The following is a 22,223-nucleotide window of genomic DNA, read 5'->3' on the forward strand; positions in this document are numbered from 1 at the left end:
GGGATTGGAGATAGGGATTCTTAGCTTCAGTTCTTTTCTCTTATGCTGGGTATTGTGCCTATCAAAAACATAGTAACTCAAAATGCTTTTATAATTTGTAAAATATAAAATCACTTATATTTGTCATATAGCTTAATTCAGCTTTTTTTTTAACCAGAGTTTCACGCAGAGTTTGAAGAGGAGAATATCCCTGAAAAACATAGTTTATTCCTGTGGCGTAACTTATGAAATAGTATCCAATATACCAAAGGTAAAATATATGCTACTTTAAAAAATATCAATATATAAATAATGGAGAATGTGATCATTCTCCAGACTTCTAAAACATTTTCTCACCACATTTTGGAAGAAAACATATTCACATCAAAGTATTGTCATTTCCTTCCTGTCCTTTTAGGCAACTGAGGAGATAGAGGACCGGGAAACACTGGCTCTCCTGGCAGCAAGGAGTGAAAATGAAGGCACGTCAGACGGGGAGACGTACATTGAGAAGTACACTCGGGGTGTGCTGCAGGTGGAAAACATTCTGAGTCTTGAACGGCTCCGGCAGGCAAGTAACTGAATATCTGGACCAAGGATGAAATCACCAGCCTTCACCCACAATGGACAGACATGAATTTATTTACCAAATACTAAATCTATCAGAGAAGGAGCACTTGAGCAGCCATCTCATTGAAAGGATTCTGGCAAAACAGTAATAAAAATAATGACTAACTTTTACTGAATACTTCCTATTTGCCAAACACTGAGTCTGAGTCATGTAGATATTTTATTTAATCTTCGAGATAACCCCCTGAGATAAGTACTGTTGAAATCCCCATTTTTAAATGAGAAAATTGAGGCTGACAGAAGTTAGCTAACTCACTCATGGGTACACAGCTAGGAAGAGATTCAAAGTCAGATGTAAAGCCAAATAATTTGACTCCAAAGCCCATATGCTTAATCACAGACTATTATTATCTCCCTAGTTTTTAGACCTGGGTTAATTTTGGGGTGACAACAGGACATTCAAGTGAAAATAATCCATGAAGTAATGGAACTGTAAGACGAGATATGTCATTTCATAGGAGTGACAGCTGACGTTATGGAGGGTGCGTGTTGATTAATAGGAGGAATGTGATTGGCATCTGTCAGAAAAAAGGCATCTGACGGATCCTATCTCAGAGGTGCTGTCAGTGAAACTGATCCTCTCCGGTGTTTTCCTTAATGGAAATCCCACCTGAATTGCTGCATGAGTAAAATACAAACAGCATCACACTTTGTTGTCATTTTGCAAGTGAGATAGAGAGTTAGCGGTCTCTCTTCTACATTTCCTCTGTCCACCTGTATAAAAATTTCGCAACATAAATGTCTTTCATTTTGCTGTTTTCCTGGTTTTGTTTGTTTGTTTATTTATTTATTTTTGAGACAGAGTTGCTCTGTCACCCAGGCTGGAGTGCAGTGGCACAATCCCAGCTCACTGCGACCTCTGCCTACCAGGTTCAAGCAGTTCTCATGCTTCAGCCTTCCAAGGAGCTGGGACCACAGGCATCCACCGCCATGCCCAGCTAGTTTTTGTATTTTTTAGTAGAGATGGGTTTCACCATGTTGGCCGGCTGGTCTCAAGCTCCTGTCTCAATCAATCCACCTGCTTCAGTCTCCCAAAGTGCTGGGATTCAGACATGAACCACCACACCCTGCAGTTTTATTTATCTTTAAAAAAATGTTTTTTGATAAATTGTTAAGCAAATAAGAAGTGGGTAAAATAATATCCCAGTTTTATAAATGTATGTGTATGTAAAACTGAAGTAGTCTATATTTAAATCCATAAATAAACATATGTTACTTTTAGAAATAGAATAAAAAATAAAGTATTGGCCAGGTGCAGTGGCTCACGCCAGTAATCTTAGCACTTTAAGGACATTACCTGAGCTCAGGAGTTCGAGACCAGCCTGGGTAACATAGTGAAGCCCCGTCTCTACTAAAATACAAAAAAAAATTAGCCAGGCATGGTGGCATGCACCTGTAGTCCCAGCTACTTGGGAGACTGAGGCAGGAGAATTGCTTGAACCTGGGAGGCAGAGGTTGCAGTGAGCCAAGATCGCACCACTGCACTCTCCAGCCTGGGCAACAGAGTGAGACTCCATCTCTGGTAGAAAAAAAAAAGGTATTATTTTCAAATTATTATGTTTACAGGCCGTCACGGTCAAAGAAGCACTTTCCACCAAAGCCCGGCACATTCGGAGGAGCCTCAGTACACCAAATGTTCATAATGTAAGTGCATCCTGCCAAGGGTCTGCTCCTGTGTGACACGTCTCAGGATCTGGGGTGGGGGAAGGTGGAGTTCACACAGTGGCAAGAGAGCTTATGGCACTGGTGTGGGCATCCCAAAGTGTGGCCTACTTCTCTGTACCAGGGATGCACACCAGGAAGCACAGTTGTCTAAGACCGAGCCATTTGTTCGAGCTTATAAATTCCTGTTCAACAGGTTATCTCCTTGAAAGAAGTTCCTCAAGATATAAATTCAGTCTAGTTGGTTAGAGATGGTGGAGTCAGCTAAGAATCCTGGCAGCCGAGTCCGTAGGTCCTGGCTATTCCAGGGTCAGTTTTTGTGTCTGTTCTAGCTACCCGGGTAGAGCTGAGTCTGCCGCCATCAGTGTGATAGGGAGTCAGCCACTGCATGTAGGCACTCTGGGAGTTCCTTTGACCATTTTGATTATTTTTCTCAACCAATTCATCTAGAAAATCCAATTGACAGAAAATGCTTCTAGCAGGGGCAACACTGTCACAGACAGATAGGACAGATTAGTGCATAGACCACTTCAAAGTAGCCACTTCCCAGAAGCAGCTGAGTGGAAGTAAGGTCTTTCCAAGGAAAAACACAGCCTTCCTATTCTCCAGAATTGCCAGAAAATTATTTAAAACATAGTGAACATTTACAAAAATGTCCTATAGTGGGTTACAAAGCAAATCCCAGTAATCATTATCACACAGATTACTTCTTCTGACCACAATGCATTTATTAGAAATAGATGAGAGACTCATATAGTTATAGATTGAAAAACACTTTTCATGAACTCAGCTGTCAAAGAAGAAATTATAATGGAAATTAGGATGTATTTAAAACTAAATGAGAATAAAAATGATACATCGATCAATGTTTGTGAGATGCAGTTAAAGTGGTACTTAGATAGAAATTCTTCACCCTAAATTCCCTGTAATTCTGGATAAAGCAGAATACCAGACCGTAGAAAAAATGAGAGAGTGAGGGCTACTGTTAGGAAATTTATAGTGCTTATATTAAAAAGCAGAGTAAAAACAATTAGGTAAACATCTAGCTTAAAAAGTAAAGAAAAACTGCTTATGAAGTGATCCAAACATATATATAATTTTTTTTTTTAATCTGAACCTGATCAAGACTTTAGAGAGAATTGCTAGAGGCCAGGAGTTTGAGACCAGCCTCGGGACCATAGTGAGACCCGATCTCTACAAAAATATTTTTAAAATAACCAGATGTGGTGGCACACACTTGTAGTCCCACTAAGGAGGCTGACACGTGATAATCAGTAGCACCCAAGAGTTCAAAGTTACAGTGAGCTATGATCACACCACTGCACTCCAGCCTGGGTGATAGAGCAAGACCCTGTCTCTTTACAAAAAAAAAAGAGAGAGAGAGAGACTCTAAACTACTAATATTTAGAAGACAGAGGAAAATGTTAAATGATGCCACAGGGATTTAATCAGCACAATTCAGACCATGGGAAACGATGCAGAACAAATGACCTAGCTTTTCAAAATAAATTTAAATTTAATTGTTTTTATAACAAATAAACTTTCAAAAGGGAAAACTCAGATTCAAAGAGACTTAAGCGGTATATCAACCAATTGCAATATATGAGCTATTTTCATCTTGATTCAAAGTAAACTGTGAAGTTAAACGTTTATGAGACATTTGAGCACTGACTGTATAATTGATAGTATTTAGGAATCACTTAAATTTTTAAGATGTGATAATGGTATTGTGGTTATGATTTTTAAAAAGGGAAAGGGAGTTCCTTATCTTTTAGAGATTCATAGAGATTTATAGATAAAATTGTTTAAATTTAGGGAAAAAATCAGAATACATTCAAATTAAGAAATAAAGAAATATTAGAGCAGAAATATAGCCAGGCGTGGTGGCTCACGCTTGTAATCCCAGCACTTTGGGAGGCTGAGGTAGGTGGACCCAAGGTCACGAGTTCAAGACCAGCCTGACCAACATGGTGAAACCCTGTTTCTACTGAAAAATATAAAAATTAGCCAGGAATAGTGGCTAATCCCAGCTACTCAGGAGGCCGAGGCAGGAGAGTCTCTTGAGCCCAGGAGGCAGAGGTTACAGTGAGCCAAGATTATTACATTCCAGCCTGGGCAACAGAGCAAGACTCCATCTCAGAAAAAAAAAAAAGAAATATAAATTCATATAAAGAAGGGAATAATAAATATTAGAACAGAGGTATGTGAAATAAAAACAAATAATCAACAAAGCTGAAAATCAGCTCGTTTGAAAAGACTAGTCAAATGACCTGACTTCTAGTTAGGATTGATTGGGGAAGAAAAGAAAATATGAGAGAAGTTATAAATATTACTGGGAATTAAAAGGAGGCTATTAGTCTAGAAAAAGCAGAAATTAGAAAAAGCAGAAATTCAGACATCATAAGAGTAAACTATGAATAATGTTATGCCAATAAACGTAAAAGCTTAAATAAAACGGAAATTTCCTATAAAGACTGAATCAAGAACAAATAAGAAACCTAAATACAGCTATCAGCAAAAAGGACTAAACTAAAATAATGATTATGTTCATTGATTAGAATTCACAGTATCAAAAACTTGGCATGTCCTTAAGCTAATCTATAAATTATCAGCAGAATTTTTTGTAAGATTTGATAAGTTGATTCTAAAATCTGTATGGAAAAGCAGTCAGAATGTATTCATACCTCATGTACAACCCAGAAATTTCATGCCTTAGATACATACTCTAGAGATTCTCATACATATACAAGTCATATTTAAAACGAAATGATACTAAAAATAGTACACATATCAATACTTGACTAGACTGTTGAATAAGACCATATACAGTAAGGTATCGCTGATACAAAGTATAAAATATGCAAAATGATGTTAACTATTGGTTATGAGTATATACACATATAATATATAAAACTTGTATGGGAATAATAAACTCCAAATTGAGGGTAGTCACTATTCCTGGAGAGGGAAGAAAGAGAAGGAGAAGAATGAATAATACAGGCTTCAACTGTGACATTGTTTCTTTACATAAAAAGAAGCATTAAATATATTAACCACATTGATAAAACCATTCTTCTCTTTTAGGTCTCTTCCAGCCGACCAGACCTTTCTGGCTTTGATGAAGATGATAAGGTGTGCACCTATGAGCATGGTTAGGTTTTCAGCAGAATCTCAGTCTGGAAAGTTATGGGATCTTCCCACAACTTTTTTTTTTTTTTTTTTTTTTTTTTTTTGAGACGGAGTTTCGCTCTTGTTACCCAGGCTGGAGTGCAATGGCGTGATCTCGGCTCACCGCAACCTCCGCCTCCTGGGTTCAGGCAATTCTCCTGCCTCAGCCTCCCGAGTAGCTGGGATTACAGGCACGTGCCACCATGCCCTGCTAATTCTTTTTGTATTTTTAGTAGAGACGGTGTTTTACCATGTTGACCAGGATGGTCTCAATCTCTTGACCTCGTGATCCACCCACCTCGGCCTCCCAAAGTGCTGGGATTACAGGCGTTAGCCACCGCACCCGGCCCCTTCCCACAACTTTTGAAATCTCTGGGGCTTACTTGGTTGATCCTGTCCGTTTAAAAAAAGAAAAAGGGCTGGGCATGGTGGCTCACACCCATAATCCCAACACTTGGGGAGGCTGAGGTGGGCAGATAACCTGAGGTCGGGAGTTTGAGACCAGCCTGGCCAACATGGAGAAACCCCATCTTTACTAAAAATACAAAATTAGCCAGGAGTAGTGGTGCATACCTGTAGTCTCAGCTACTAAGGAGGCTGAGGCAGGAGAATCACTTAAACCTAGGAGGTGGAGGCTGCAGTCGAGATCACACCGTTGCACTTCAGCCTGAGCAGCAAGAGCAAAACTTCATCTCAAAAAAAGAAAAATAAAAATCTCTGGGCTTCCCATCTTAATCATAAGCAAATAGTTCTCTCCACAGCTCCATTTCCAAATTCAAATACTTGATGTGAAATGGCTATGCACCTTTTCATTTTATTTATTTATTTTTTTAGATGAAGTTTCTCTCTTGTTGCCCAGGCTGGAGTGCAGTGGCACAATTTCAGCTCACTGAGCTCACTGCAATCTCTGCCTCTCAGGTTCAAGTGATTCTCCTGCTTCAGCCTCCCGATTAGCTGGGATTATAGGCATTTGCCACCATACCTTTCTAATTTCGTATTTTTAGTAGAGATCTCTGGATCACGAGATCAAGAGATTGAGACCATCCTGGTCAACATGGTGAAACCTTGTCTCTACTAAAAATACAAAAAATTAGCTGGGCATGGTGGCACGTGCCTGTAATCCCAGCTACTCAGGAGGCTGAGGCAGAATTACCTGAACCCAGGAGGCGGAGGTTGCAGTGAGCCGAGATCACGCCGTTGCACTCCAGCCTGGGTAACAAGAGCAGAACTCTGTCTCAAAAAAAAAAAAAGAAGTAGTTTAAAATTTAGTCCTCAGAGGCAGTCAGCTCCTGAGAAGTTGAAATAAGGTTAAATAAGCTCATATGATATGCCAGAGTTTTCTGTTTTGTAAATCAATAACTTATGCCTATTTGAAACTTTTAAATCGCAAGTATAGGTAGAGTAACCACACTGCCAAATTTGCCTGGGACGGTCCCAGCTGTGCCTGCTACTCAGGCAGAATTATTGATGGAACAGATGTCTTCTGAGAGTGTTTCAGTTTGCTCATTAAGTTATCAAGTCATTATGGATATATGCCAAATTGCTCAAAGTGGCTGCCTCTGGGGAGGGAGGAAGATGAATGGGACCAAAAGATTAAACTACATTTGTAATAATTTTATTAAATCTTGAGCAACCATAATAAAATATTGGCATTTATCCACTCTGGGTATACCTTGGGTAAGACAGTATTTGTTATAATATTCAGGCCTTTCCTGTATATTTGAAATATTTCATCATAAAACTAAAGAAGAGTATATACTGCCATTGAAAAATAGAAGAAACTCCGACCTGGGTTTTATTTCTTGTTATACAGTGACTCAATTACAGTCAGCCTATATTTTTACCTTATAGGGTTGGCCAGAGAACCAGTTAGACATGTCTGACTACAGCTCCAGTTACCAAGATGTAGCATGTTATGGAACTTTACCCAGGGATTCTCCTCGAAGGAATAAAGAAGGTAGTGGTAAGATTATTTTGCAGTGATATTTCTTTGTAATTACTTAGAAAACACATGAAAAAAAAGTCTTTCACTAGTGGCGTATAATGAGATATGAAGCTGATATTCTAATTAACTAAATGGATTCAAAGCTGTCTTGTTGAATGGAACCTATCAAGTTCACTTACTTGATCTATTTTTGTTTTGTATCCAACATCCCACCCAAATAATCGTAGGCTTTTTGTATATCTCTTTAGAACTTCCACATCATTTTTCATACATCATTTCCTGACTTTGAAGTCCAGTTTTGAGACACATACAAATCGTATTATTTTCTACAAGAAGAATGTCCAGCTTTGTCATGTTTGTGTACCTAAAGGAATCTTTTAAAGAACATGACTTTGATTTGTAAAGCAGTTTTCAAAAATGATACCCAAAATGAGTTTGATTCATGGTAATATTATTACCTAAATTATATGTCTACCAGTGCCTTAATGGGAATAGTATTCTTTGGCTATATAAACCAGTTCTATTACCTTATACCTTATATTAGTAGGTAAAATATAAGATATATTCGCCGTTATGCTAGCAAATTGGAAAGGGAGGCAAGACGCCAAAGGGGTAAGAAATGATTCGAGCAAAAAAGAAGAATTGTCCTCCCTTAGTCATATAGAGCAGGGAAAAAAAGAGGCTTGCAGGAAAATGTACACAGTATTCATTCATTGAGTACTTACTGAGCCTCAACTTTCTGTCTTAATATAACTGTGGAAACAAGAGACAGAAAATAAGATGTTAATCTAGCTTGACTCCTGGTGATTAAAAAAAGAAAATAAGATGTTAAATGATAAAGTACCAAAATGAACGTGCAGATATTAATAAGGGCTGTGAGAATTCAGAGAAATGGAAAATCAGCACGAGCTGAAATTGGTTAGTGGCGCTTAAGCTGGATCTTGAAAAGAGTGTAGAACATTTGGTGTCTCATTTTGTTCACATACATTAGCACTTTAGTAACTCTTTGTGACTTCATAGATTTATTCCTATTCTTGCCTACGTCTGTTTCATGGTTTTTCTTTTTGGTTTGGTTTGGTTTGGTTTTTTGTGGTTTTTTTGAGACAGGGTCTCTCTCTCTTGCCCAGGCTGGGGTACAGTGACACCATCATAACTCACTGCAGCCTCAAACCCTGGGGCTCAAACGATCTTCTCGCCTCAGCCTCCTGAGTAGCAAGTACAACAGGGGCACACCACCATGCCCGGCTATTTGGGTTTTTTTTTTTTTTTTTTACAGTCTGGTCTCCCTATGTTGCACAGGGTGGGTATACATCTGTTTTCATGCTTAGCCAAATATTATCCTAAGAATTTCGTTGTTCTCCCAGATATTCCCATGGCTAGGTCATTGCCTCAGTTCCTATGTGTTGCTTAAAGTGTGCGGCATCTGTAAACTCATAACTTCTCATTTTCCCCAGGTTGTACATCAGAGACTCCTCATGCCTTAACCGTCAGCCCTTTTAAAGCATTCTCTCCTCAGCCGCCAAAGTTTTTCAAGCCCCTAATGCCTGTAAAAGAGGAGCATAAGAAAAGGATAGCCCTTGAAGCAAGGCCTCTTCTAAGCCAGGAGGTAAACACTTGACTTGTCTGTTATGTGCAGAATAGAGCAGAGTGTGTCGCCTGTGAAGCAGCCATTTGCATTAACAAGTCGAGCGCTGCATGTGGTCGTGCATGGTCATCACTCCATGGACCCTCGTTCTCGAATTCCGCTTTCTCAAGCATGCAGAGTCATGGTAGAATCTCTTGTTTGTTGTTGCCGCTGTGGTTTTATTTCTTTGTGTTCATGACTTTTCAAAGTATTTTTTATGTTTCAAGTGAGAAAGATGTTTTCTAGGTGTTTTGGAAATATTACAGGCTTTTTTAAAATTATTTTTCTTTTTTGTCTTATTGGGGATTTTTAATTTTGTTTTTTATAGAGATAGGGTCTTGCTGTGTTACTCAGGCTAGTATCAAAGTGCTGGCCTCAAGTGATCCTCCTGCCTCAGTCTCAGGGCACTGGGATTACAGGCGTGAGCCACTGTACCTGGTCAAAAGGCTGTTTTTTAAATAAGACTAATTATGCTTTTTGCCACAGAATCTATTTGTTCCTGTCCTAATTCTCCAGTAGTTTGACTCTGGGCTGCAGAATTGGCTGCTTGCATTACTCACATGTAACAAGGGTATTAGCATTGTGTTTCTAACTTGCATGTACTTAATGTGTATCTTGGCCGTTGTCGTCTTTTGTATGTGATGCATCTGTGTGTCTTAACCTTTGCAGAGCATGCCTCCACCTCAGGCTCATAACCCTGGCTGCATTGTGCCCTCAGGAAGCAGTGGCAGCAGCATGCCAGTAGAACACAATAGCAAACGTGAGAAGAAGATTGTAAGTTCTGGAACCGTTTCTGTCATATTGCCTGGTGGTGGGTTTAAGGCCCTTTCACAGACAATCATCCAAATGCTAGAAGAAATTAAGACTTGTGTTGGGTCTTTGCCTTAAAAAAATTCCAATGTGACCATTGATAAAGATATTTTGCATGGATGTGGCTGTGATCTGCAATTTTATTTTATTTATTTTTTGCTTAGAAAAAGGGAGAAAGGCACTTTGATTGCTTCTGGTCTTTATAAAAAGTGTAACAAAGAGATATCTTTAATTAATACTGAAATCTTTCTAATGTACCTATACATATTGCCCAGATTCTGAAGTTAATCTACCTAGAGGAATTGCACTTACTTGGAGTAAGTAATCATGCATTTAGCTGTGGATATGTTTGGAAGCTTTTTTATGTTGCCCGATGCTATTGCCAAGATAATTCTGTAGTTAGAGCTGCACTGCAGTCTACCATGACCCTTCATCATCTCACTGTCTAGGGTAGCCTTTGTTAATTAGCTGGCAAAATATATTCCCATACATTGGTACTGACCTTGCATTCAGGATGGCTTATGTATGTATATTTTGCCACAGGTAGGTTGAAACTCTACCTGTGAAACCTCATTCCTTAGCACTTGGTTTTAAAATTATAAATTTGAGATATAGTTTTGAAAACACTGCATACCAGGCACCTTAGATTATAAGTTATACCTCAATTTTTAAAAATCTGTATGTTCTCAAGCCTGGAAAGAATTCTATAATTTTTTTGTCTCAGCTTTCACCCTCCTGTGGCTTCCTAGGCTTTGAAAAGTAAAGCCAACGCGGGGAGACAGGAGGGTGCTTGATGCTTATGTTGCCTCTGATTGTCTCTGTTGGGCAGAGTGTGGGGAGTCTCATTTCCTAGTGACACCATGCCAGACCCGTTCCCAGAGCTCATGAGTGTGAGATCTTTTAACAGTTCCTAACGCACACTGTGAGAACTAACTGCAGCTTAATCTGGATGTGCAGTTGGCCACCCCCCTGCATGCTTGGGGTGCTGGTGGATCTTCAGAAACACCTCATTTCTAATATGAGGAAAGAAGAAAAGCACCATTTTCGCTCTATTTCTTTATCCCTCTTCCCCTCCTCTGCCTTTGGTTTCTCCCTGTCCCTCTATCCCAAAACCCCATCCTAGTTCCTGATGGAGGAGACTCCACGTATTAATAGCTGCTCCTTCATCTCTCCAGATCTTACTGAGCTGTTCCCTCACTTACCTAACCACCCCTTGCTCTATTAACAAGGGCTACAGTGTGGACTAAAAAAGGCCAAATGACTAGTTTGTTCCCCTGCCAATTCTCTGGCTCTGTGTCTGATTGGATCTGTTTCTTGGCGTGACACTTATCACTGTGGTGCACAGCCACTCAATTTAAACCTATTGTAACAACACATTTTGGTAGAACACCCTCAAGAGACTGCTGGATGAGGTTTCTGGGCTGCTCAGCAAGTATTTTCACAGTTCGCAGGGCTAGACTCATGTTTTCTTCACTTTCCCTTTAATATTTTAAAATAAAACCCATCTCAGGGCTTTCAGCTAGCAGAGGGCAGGATGGAACCAGATTATCTTGACCCAAGAAGTCTCAAGCAGCGGTTAGTCTCTATGACTCAATGTGCCGTGGAGTACTAATAAGGAGGATTTGATGGTGTTACTGTTCCCGCCAGAGTCTTACTTGAAAAAGCTGTCCTCTACTCTCCATAGGAAACTGGCTTGCTGAGCATTCTGCACCCAAGAGGTTTTTGGGCTGTTTAATTCATTCCAGATAGCAGTTTTTCAGGGTGTTTTGGTAGAGTTTACATGCATTTTCTGTTTGGCCTAAGGTTCCTGTTTCTCTTTGGGAAACTTTTTTTTTTCTCTTATAAGCGGGTACAAACTGTTTTCTTCCTCTGTGACTAATTCACATTCTTTTCTCTTCCACTTTTGAAGAATCAGAGCGACTCAGGAGTTCAGACTGATCAAGAGAGTTTGAAATCATTCTTGAGAAGGACAGTATCAAGACGTTGTTCCTGTCATTGTTTGACCCATCTAATTACCATAGTAACCTCTGTAATAAAATATAGTCAATATGGCTATGCTTGATTCTTAAAGCAATATTTTATTGTTTGATCAGTTTGAGAAGACACAGATGTACTTCGTGTCTCATATGAATAAGATAGAGCCAACAATATATCTTTGGAGTCTATTTTTTGAAGTCACAAAACATAGAGAATAGCAGAAAAAAAGTCAGTGATTTTTCCTAGTATCCACATGACCCTTCTCTTAGGTCTTACATAGATAGTATGTGGTTTATTCCTCTCATTTACAGAAGAAGAAACAAAGGGTTAGAATTGTTGAGCAACTCGCTCAACGTCTCACAGTTAATAAGAGCATAAGACCAAAGAGCCCCTTCCTCAGCATAATTGAGGGGACTCCACTGACTCCAGGTGCTTCCAAAGATGGTGCAGTTCCAGTATGCCCTGCAGCTCACTCCTCAGTACCATGGACAGAAGTACTGGAGCCCTTGGCTGGTACAGTTCTGCAGAGACCTCTGGTGAACAGCACAGACATGATTATAATAGAAGTGGAAATTGCATTAATCAAGTGAAACTCCTTACAAGGAATCACCACTTTAATGTGGATGTCAATCCCTTTTTAAAATCAAGGTGTTTTGTCTATAGGTAAATAGCAGCATAAGTTAAATTCCAAAAATCAAATGAAGACTGTAGCTGTAGAGAAACTGGAGAACTTGACTCCATGCACCACTTTAGGTAGGGTTTTCATTATTTTTGTCCTTAAGACATTGTAGGAAGGTACTTAGTTTATTCTTCTTTAAGATATAATGAGAAATGATATTTCTGGTACAAAAAGTCTAAACCAAACTCCCTCAAAATACAATGTACGCCAATTAAATCATCCCTTAATTGGCAATAACTCAGTAAACATTCAATCTCCTTTTAAGTATTGGAAAATGTTTAATCTCTGCTAAATTTTCCTTTTTCTGGAATAAGCTGTCCCTACTGTTTTCATCTTTTCCTTTGGGACGTTGGGTTATTTTCCCCACTGTGAACTGCTACCTATTTGAACTTAATCTCTTGGGGCTTTGTAGATTCTTAGTTTTGTTAATGTCACTCTAATCCTTTAGGAATAAGTTATTATCTTTGATAAGTTTATAACTCTTTCTACTTAGTAAATTCGTGATTACATATTTCATTCAGCAAAATTATATTTTAAGATAACAGACCTTTTCTTGGTCTTGAGAAGAAATAGCTTCAAGCATATAAAGGACCCCAAATTACTAATTTTCATCTTTAAATTTGATTTTCCTTGCAGTAAATAACTTTAGTAATTAATTATAGTAAATAGTAATTTAGTCATTAATTGCATCGTATATGCTTGGACTTGGAGAATTGTGTTTCTTTGCCAGCTTAAATCAAAAGGAAATAGAAGAGATACAAACACTTGAAATTTAATTTTGTGCTGGGCGAGGTGGCGCACGCCTGTAATCCTAGCACTTTGGAAGGCTGAGGCAGGCAGATCGCCTGAGGTCAGGAGTTCGAGACAAGCCTGGCCAACATGGTGAAACCTCATTTCTACTAAAAATATAAAAATTAGCCAGTCATGGTGGCAGTTGCCTGTAATCCCAGCTACTCGGGAGGCTGAGGCAGGAGAATTGCTTGAATCCAGGAGGTGGAGGTTGCAATGAGCCGAGATCACACCATTGCACACCAGCCTGGTCAACAAGAGTGAGACTTTGTCTCCAAAAAAAAAAAAGGAAAAAAGAAATTTAATTTTGAGTCTAAACTGACAAGTAGAGAATATAGAAAATATAGGCAAAGGCTACTGGTTCAGACAATTCTGTTTGGTCTTTGTTCCTTCACCAACATTTCCCCAAACCCAGATAAAGAATGCTCTACCCACCCACTTTTTTGATAATGCTACTTAATTTAGAATGCAGATTAAGATAAGATGGGAATAGATTACTGTTGCCAAAAATTTTGTTTTGCCAATTTCAGGAACTTTATCACTAATATTTGATATTCACCTTTGATTAATAGCTAAAGAATTAAGATCACCAATTCCTTTACACATTTATATTCAGTCACATTTTTAGAACTTAGTTATAAAAACTAAATTATTTTAAAAGCTGAGAAGCATTTAAGAGAGTATTAAACTGCCAGGCACAGTGGTTCATGCCTGTAATCCTAGCACTTTGGGAGGTTGAGGCAGGCATATCACGAGGTCAGGAATCGAGACCATCCTGGCTAAAACGGTGAAACCCCGTCTCTACTAAAAATACAAAAATTAGCTAGGTGTGGTGGCATGTGCCTGTAGTCCCAGCTACTTGGGAGGCAGAGGCAGGAGAATAGCTTGAATCCACGAGGCTGAGATTGCAGTGAGCCAAGATCGCACCACTGCAATCCAGCCTGGGTGACAGAGTGAGACTCCATTTCAAAAAAAAAGAGTATTATACTATTTTGGAGGTATGTAGAATCTTGAGATGCAAAAGAAAATACTACTATTCATCTAAACAGGTGAAAGTTATGTTCATTTGTAAACAAGTATTTGCCACACCTGGAAGATGTTGCCCCCTCACCATCTCAATTAAAACGCAAATTTATGGGCCAGGTAAAGTGGCTCAGACCTGTAATCTCAGCTACTCAGGATGCTGAGATCCGAGAGCTGCTTGAGCCCAGGAATTTGAGACTACAGTGAGCTACAATTGCACTACTCCACACCAACCTGAGTGACAGAGTGGACCCCTGTCTGTAAAAAAATAAACACATAAAAGCAAATAAATCTTGAAATAAATAATATGCAAACTTAATGAATAGGGCTGATGTTTTGGTTCCAGGTCTTTACATGCATCTAGCTATTCTAATTGTACAGATATTTTAAACCAGATGACCAATGAAAGAAAGCTGTTTTTGAAGTATCTAAGTTTTCCTGTAAATGAAATTTTTATCCATCCATGCAGAATCCAGGATTGTTCTAAGAGCAAGGGTGCAAAGTTGTAATTCTCTGAGGGAGGGAGCATGCCTTCTTTTGCTCACCATTGCTATTCCCAAGTTCTTATGACAATGGCTGTCATGTAGTAAATGCTCAGTGTGTGTTTGTTGAATGAAAGACACATTTTAAGAGGAATATTTACGATTTCATTAGGTGCTTCTGAGGTTAATTACAAATGGCTAGAGGGTATATATCATTTATTTTATTTGGATGTAAAATATCCACATTTTTTTCTACCAAAAATAAAAGAACCATTCATTTGGAGAGAGATTTGGGAGTTGATGACACCCACTTTTATAAGTATTTACCGATTGTTATGCACAGGGTTTGAAAACTATTTTACAAAGGAGATTTTCATTTAAACTTTACCATGCCTTCTTCACCTTCTAGCCAAACTCATACTTCCCAAAAATCCTAGAAGACAGTGATTGTCGGATAAATTGTTAGTATTTTATTGTCTTACAATATTTAGTATAATATAAAAGTGAGTCTTGAAATTGTGTGTTTTGCCCTTTTGCAGTTGGGTTCTTTGTTTAATTTCCCTTTCCCCCATAAGATAGCTGAGAAATTTTTACAAATTACCTTAACTACCTTTGCTTTTCAAGTGGAAGAGTCTAAAGACAAATGGAGTGGCTCTTCTCTTCTTCTGCCTGTTTCTCTGCTCATTTTACGAGAAAAGAGAAAATATCGCAACTAAAAACTAACTCCGAGTAACTAATACAATGTCCGATGCACTTCAGTTCCATCCTTTCTCTTAAACCAGGGAAGGAATTTCTAATTAGCACTGAGTGAGCCTAGAAGAACTAAATACCCTTCATATTAGATGACAAGGGGTTTATATTTGCAGGTCTCTGAGAATACTGACATACCTGTATCTACAATAGGTGACGTGATCTGGCCAGATTTGGAAAGACAGAAAGAAAACACTGAACGCCATGTGAATGCAAATGCCTTTAGTAGCCAAGTATTTAAAACTTGTCTCAACAGTACAGTCGCTACAAGGAGCTAATGACTGACTTTTGCTTTACTTCTACAGGACTCTGAGGAGGAAGAAAATGAGCTGGATGCTATTAACAGGAAGCTGATAAGTTCACAGACTTACGTGCCTGTGGAGTTTGCTGACTTCAGTGTTTACAACGCCAGCTTGGAGAACAGGGAATGGTTTTCCTCAAAAGTAGATCTGTCAAACTCACGGGTCTTGGAGAAAGAAGTGTCCCGTAGCCCTACCACCAGCAGTATTACCAGTGGCTACTTTTCCCACAGTGCCTCCAATGCCACCCTGTCTGATATGGTGGTCCCTTCTAGTGACAGCTCAGATCAGCTGGCCCTTCAGACAAAGGACGCAGACTCCACCGAGCACTCCATACCATCGCTTGTGCATGATTTCAGGCCGTCCTCAAACAAAGAGTTAACAGAAGTAGAAAAAGTCTTGGTAAAGGACAAGATGAGTATGGTGCCACTCAAGGAAAACAGTGCCTTAGCCAGAGGGAGCCCGTCATCCCAAAACATCCCTGAGAAAAACTCCAAATCGCCGTGCAGGACTGGCTCATGTGCAGAACCAGATGTCTGCCCCAGCAAAAGCAGCCAGCCAGCCAGGGGATTCTTCCCCAGGGAGGTGACAGTAGAACACACCACCAACATCCTTGAGGACCATTCTTTCACAGAGTTTATGGGGGTGTCAGAGGGAAAAGATTTTGATGGTTTGACATATTCTTCTGCTGGAGAGCTTTCGAGTAGGAAGAACCTACCGAATAAAACAGGCAGCAGGACCGTCTCAGATGGGCTCCACCACCCCAGCCAGCTGCATTCCAAGTTAGAGAATGACCAGGTAATCATTCCAGAGGAAGCCCTTTGGGTTCTGTGCTGTCAGTGAGTATGTCTAATTGTATAGAACCCCAGAGGCCCTTCACTGCAACGGCTTGGTAGGAAAGATTCATCCAGATGTTTCCAACAGCAAAGATGAGCCCACAGAGAAGCAGGCTCACTTCCTGCACAGCTGGCCCTGTTGAAGAGCAAGTCCGCCTTGGGAACTAGAATGCAATTTTGAAATTATAGGACCAGTGGATTTTTTTTTTTTTACCTGGCATAGGTGTTGGTGTTGAATTAAGTGTTCAAATGGATGAGGATCAAGCTGATATCCATTCCCTAAGATGTTCAGTTACTAGCTTTCCCAAAGTTTTCTGGTAGCATCTATCATATTTCATCAAATCTGATTCCTTTCATTACTGTATGATCCATTATTTTATGTATCATTAAGAAAAAATACGGCCGATTAAACTTTATAATACAAACAGTTATAAGACACACCCCAATTTCAGAGATGTTAAAATGAGAGAAAAATATATTGTAGAACTGGAAAAAGACAGTCCTTTGGTGCCCATAGGTGGAAAAGTGCTTTGGGGAGGTATAGGCAAATTTCACCAGCAGTTGAAGTTTGGGCTTTGGACGTAACTCAGGTTAGTTTATAATATTGGTTAATTTTCTTTTTTCTGTTTTTTTTTTGAGACAGAGTCTTGCTCTCGCTCTGTCGCCCGGGCTACAGTGCAGTGTCACGATCTTGGCTCACAGCAACCTCTACCTTCCCGGCTCAAGCAGTCCTCCTGCCTCAGCCTCTCGTGTAGCTGGGACTACAGGCACACACCACCACACCTGGCTAATTTTCTTTATTTTCACCGTGTGGCCAGGCTGGTCTCAAACTTCTGACCTCAGGTGATCCATTTGCCTCTACCTCCCAAAGTGCGGGGATTACAGGCGTGAGCCACCACACCTGGCCAATAAATGTTGGTTAATTTTCATATGGGAGCAGAATGAGTTTTTGCTACTATTGCTAAGGAGAATTGCAAATTATATAAATAAGAGACGTTCTGCTTCTGAGCATTCTGCTCTGAAGTACCACCAACTGTAAGAGTTATGGAAGAAGAGTCATGGATTAGCAAAATAAAGAACTGACAGAGCTAGAAAATGGCTTGGTGAAAGTAAGATAATCATGCTGCCACTCTATCCCTTTGTTTTGCTGAGCAAGTTATTCCATCGATGTGGCTTTTTGCCCCATTGCTTTTGCCCCTGCTTTCCATACCAGCTCTTAAAATTTCAGTGTATGGTCATTTTTATAGCATACTCATTACTGAACTGCCAAAACCTAAACAGTCATCTCTGACAAGAAGAAAAAGACTTCCTTCCCCAATGTAAGAATAATCATAGAGTCACTCACCACTGTTCTTGCAAGCAATACATGCATTTGTTTAGGTCTTCAACTTCCTTTACATGGATTAAAGCAGAAGCTACATGGCTGGTGTACATCAGCTTTTCAGTCCTTGTTGGTTACGAAGGCCAGTGTCAAAGACTCTTTAATTATTTACCCTAAGGTTAGGTTCGCTTCTCAAACCTAAAGGTGCTACAAACTTTAGGGGCACAGAGTGTGTGGCAGAGGGTGCCTTTTAAAAATTCAAATTCACGGCCAGGCTCAGTGGCTCAAGCCTATAATACCAGCACTTGGGGAGGCTGAGGCAGGTGGATTGCCAGAGGTCAGGAGTTCAAAACCAGCCTGGCCAACATGGTGAAACCGCATCTCTACTAAAAGTACAAAAATTAGCCAGGCATAGTGCCACATGCTTATAATCCCAGCTACTTGGGAGGCTGAGGCAGGAGAATCACTTGAACCCAGGAGGCAGAGGTTGCAATGAGCCAAGATTGCGCCACTGCACTCTAGCTTGGGCAACAGAGCAAGACTCCGTCTCAAAAAAAAAAAAAAAATTCAAATTCGCCTGGGCTTGGTGGCTTGCGCCTGTAGTTCCAGCTATTCTGGAGGCTGAGGCAGGATGATCACTTGAGCCCAGGAGCTCAAGACCAGTCTGGACAACAGAGTGAGATCCTGTCTCTGTTTAAATAATTTTAAAAATGAAATAAAATTTTTAAAAATTCAAATTCCCGGGAGTCACTGCCCTCCAGCCCTAAGATTTTGCTTTATACAGTGTGCATCGGGGAAATAAGGTATTCACAAACCCTTCTTTCCTCCCTATCCCCTTCCACCCCCATAGAGTAATAGGAGACAGGGCATCTGAGGGCCATACTGTGGGAAGCACTGCCCATGGAAGAGGGAAGAGGGGCAACAACCCCATTCTTGCCTAGATTATTTAGGACCCAATAGGAAGAGGTAAGGATTGGAAAATTTCCAGAATAGTGTGTTCCTGCCAAAGACCATGCTTTAAAATGAAATTTACAAACATGGTAGTTATATCAAAATAATGGGATTATAGAGATTTTTCTCCATTAAAAAGTTTTTGGAGACCAGGCACAGTGGCTCATGCCTACAGTGTCAGCACTTTGGGAGGCCAGGGCAGGAGGATCACTTAAGCCCAGGAGTTTGACATCATCCTGGGCAACATAGCAAGACCTCGTCTCTAAAAAATGAAAAATATTTTTGACTTAATGTTTTTGTTACATTGGTTTGAATAATTTGTTTTGACGGTTTAATTTTTTCTGAGAACTCTCAGTTGGACTTTCGTTCGAACCCCTGAAACGACTTGGACTGCACATCTAGAAGTAACTTTTTTTCTTTTTTGAGATGGAGTCTCACTCTGTCACCCAGGCTGGAGTGCAGTGGTGCAATCTCGGCTCATTGCAACCTCCACCTCCCTGGTTAAAGTGATTCTCCTGTCTCAGCCTCCTGAGTAGCTGGGATTACAGGCACAGGTCGCCACGCCTGGCTAATTTTTTGTATTTCTAGTAAAGAAGGGGTTTCACCGTGTTCCCCAGGTTGGTTTCAAACTTCTAAGCTCAGGCAATCCACCTACCTCAGCCTCCCAAGGTGCTAGGATTACAAGCATGAGCCACCGTACCCAACCTAACTTTTTTTCTTTTTAACTTTTACTTTGGGTGTTGCTGTCATTACTTTTCCCAGAAACATCACCTCAGGACTTCTACAGTGTGAATTCCAGCACTGGATTCCATAATAAAACCAATCCTGTCAATCCCTTTAGGAAGAGCTCCTTTCTTGTAGTGGGTGTGGAATGGGCTGAGGTTGGGTGCTATGGGTGGGGTGGCAGGTAGGGATGAGAAGCATGAACTCACCAGCTTCTGCATTCCAGGGAGACACAACCTCAAGGTAGGAGCGGCGAGAACCCCCTCCTCAGGCCACAGCTTGACATCTTTGTTCACCTGGTCATCTTGGGCAGGCACCAGCTCCATCTTTAAAACATGCTGCCATCCGGCTAGACCTCAGACCAGAAGCTGGAGAAGCCACGCCGGGCACTTCCTGGGCCACCTCCTTTCCCCTCTCCAGTGGGAGAAGCAGCACTTTGTCACTTGGGTGAATCAACAGCCTCTGGTTTTTTCCAGAAAGCAAGAGAACTGAAAATCCTGGATTAGCTAAGTGACAGTATTTTTGTTTGCACTTACTACACACCTCCACTGTATAGAAACCTCTACAGACTCCAACAGACTGTTCTTGTACAATTTTAATCAGTTCTTACTGTAGAATCTGGAGTCAGTGCTCTAATCTGTTTTTTATAAATAATATATATTATGTATATGAAACGTGTATCTATAGTATGTCTGGAGACAGACAGGGCTACACACTAAAATGCAGATAAAGGTGATTTGTAGAGAATTATAAGGTACTGGACTTTGTTACAAAGCAACTTGGGCGATCTCTTATACATGAGCAGATGAAAAATGTTTTATTGCCTAAGAATGAGCTTGAAAATCCCTCTTTGCAGAAAAGGTTATAGAATGCTGTTCTTTATAACCAAAGAACTTACATAAGACAACATTTTTGCTGTCCACTCTTTTGTGTGAACATATATGTTTGACTGCGAGTTTGGTGCCATAATTCCCTTGGCTACCAAGCCACGTGCTGCCGTTCTCTGTCCTCTGTTTCATAAGCACACTGAGAAATCCCACAGCTATATTCTTTGGTCTTCCACCTGCCCCACCACCTGCTGACTTGGCATTGTATTATAACCATTGACTGTGACTGGGGCCCTGACTCCACAGATACCTGGACCATGGCTCAGCCCAGCTGGGCAGGTGGAATAAAGAGAGCAGTATTACTGTAAGAAAACACAAGGACAGCCAGGAGTCGTGGTGGGGTGGGTGGGATGGGAGGTGTTGATTTTCGTGTGTTTTTGTGTGTGTGGTTTTGTTTTGGATTGGTAGGTTTCACTGTGGTGTGATTTTGCTGTTGTTATTTTGCTTGATTCTGGAAAATGCTGAGGAGATGGACTGAGCTATGAAGTTCAGTGGTTCATACTTTACCATGTTTGCAGGAGATGATCGAATACAGGTGACCCTGCTGTCGTGTCTTCATTTATAAAATCCTCCTATGAATGGAGACATTGAAGGATTATGTGTATGGAAATTTTTACAAAAATCCTTTCTGTACCTATTCAGTAGATGCCTGTATAATCAGTCTGGATGTACAGCTATAAATGTGTTAGAGCGCAAGAGAGAGAGAATGCGTACAGCCTGCTGTACCTTTTTTCTTTAAGTTCTTCGAGTTGGTAAATGAGTAAGACATTGGAAACCTTAATGAAAAGCTGCTGTTCATGATTTGTGTGTATAGTAAGCTGACTGTAGTATTTTACTATTGTCTGTTAAAAAAAAAAAAAAGAAAAACTGTAATTTATATCCCCTTTCAACTTTATTGTGTTTAATTGGTACAGATGTCTCTCTCTCTCTGTCTGTATGTGTGTGTGTGTGTGAGAGAGAGAGAGAGAGAGAGAGTGTTTTAGAATACAAACTGTGTAATTCAGATTTTAAAACATCAATTGTTTTTACTAACCCTGCCATTAGTTTCACATCGGATGTACCGTATTTCTAGGTATGCACGTCTCTGTACTGTTAAACAATAATAATATCAGCCAGCATTTACTGGGGGTCAACTGTGTGCTAGGCACTGTTCCAAACATTTGATATTCATTATCTCATTTAATCCCCACAGCAACAAGCCCATAGGTATTATGGTCATTAAGTGTTTGACAAGTGGAAAACTGAGGCAGAGAAATTACTGATGGAGCCTTAGCAAAGCCAGGATCCAGGCCACACTTCTCTTGTCAGTCTCTGTGTTCAGCATGTCATGGACAGACGGGCCTCTTGAAGGGAGAACTGGGCACCTCCAGAGGACAGAAGGGTGTGGTGAGTGTCACAAGTTCCAGATGGACCAACCCCATTGTGATGGAGGGGTGGGTATCTGGAGCAGGTAGGACGGGGCGAATTATCCCTGTTCCGGATGCCCAAATTTTTACAGCAAGTAGCAGTACCCTGCCAACAGTAAAATAGTGGCTAAAGGTAGCTTTTATAAAAATCTTATCTAAAAAACAGAATTATTTTTGAATTCTTACAGAATTATTACAGAATCTTTCCAGAAAAATCTCAGCTATTCACAATAGCCTTTCTGAAGTTACACAGAATTAGATCTAACTTGTCCTGGACAGAAG

General features: G+C 40.2%; 1 protein-coding gene across 43 annotated transcripts in view; it reads left to right on the plus strand.

Moving 5' to 3' along the window:
• KIF13A (kinesin family member 13A) overlaps nucleotides 1-21,412 on the plus strand; it is a 222,455-nt gene extending 201,043 nt beyond the window's left edge. For 4 of the 43 annotated variants that reach the window (XM_078368230.1, XM_078368232.1, XM_078368237.1 and 1 more), the window contains 9 exons: nucleotides 158-250; nucleotides 398-550; nucleotides 2,176-2,253; nucleotides 5,356-5,403; nucleotides 7,291-7,396; nucleotides 8,839-8,990; nucleotides 9,678-9,782; nucleotides 15,824-16,615; nucleotides 19,875-21,412. In XM_078368230.1, the coding sequence (XP_078224356.1) occupies nucleotides 158-250; nucleotides 398-550; nucleotides 2,176-2,253; nucleotides 5,356-5,403; nucleotides 7,291-7,396; nucleotides 8,839-8,990; nucleotides 9,678-9,782; nucleotides 15,824-16,615; nucleotides 19,875-19,895 (1,548 nt within the window). In that variant the 3' untranslated portion in view covers nucleotides 19,896-21,412. Of the gene's footprint in view, nucleotides 1-157; nucleotides 251-397; nucleotides 551-2,175; nucleotides 2,254-5,355; nucleotides 5,404-7,290; nucleotides 7,403-8,838; nucleotides 8,991-9,677; nucleotides 9,783-10,093; nucleotides 10,136-11,727; nucleotides 12,549-15,823; nucleotides 17,100-17,296; nucleotides 19,803-19,874 lie in introns of those variants that run through there. The other 39 variants (XM_078368235.1, XM_078368238.1, XM_078368241.1 and 36 more) reach the window with 21 other exon arrangements.
• Nucleotides 21,413-22,223: the final 811 nt, after the last annotated feature.

This window comes from Callithrix jacchus, chromosome 4 (assembly GCF_049354715.1).
Source record: "Callithrix jacchus isolate 240 chromosome 4, calJac240_pri, whole genome shotgun sequence".
Taxonomy (NCBI): domain Eukaryota; kingdom Metazoa; phylum Chordata; class Mammalia; order Primates; family Cebidae; genus Callithrix; species Callithrix jacchus.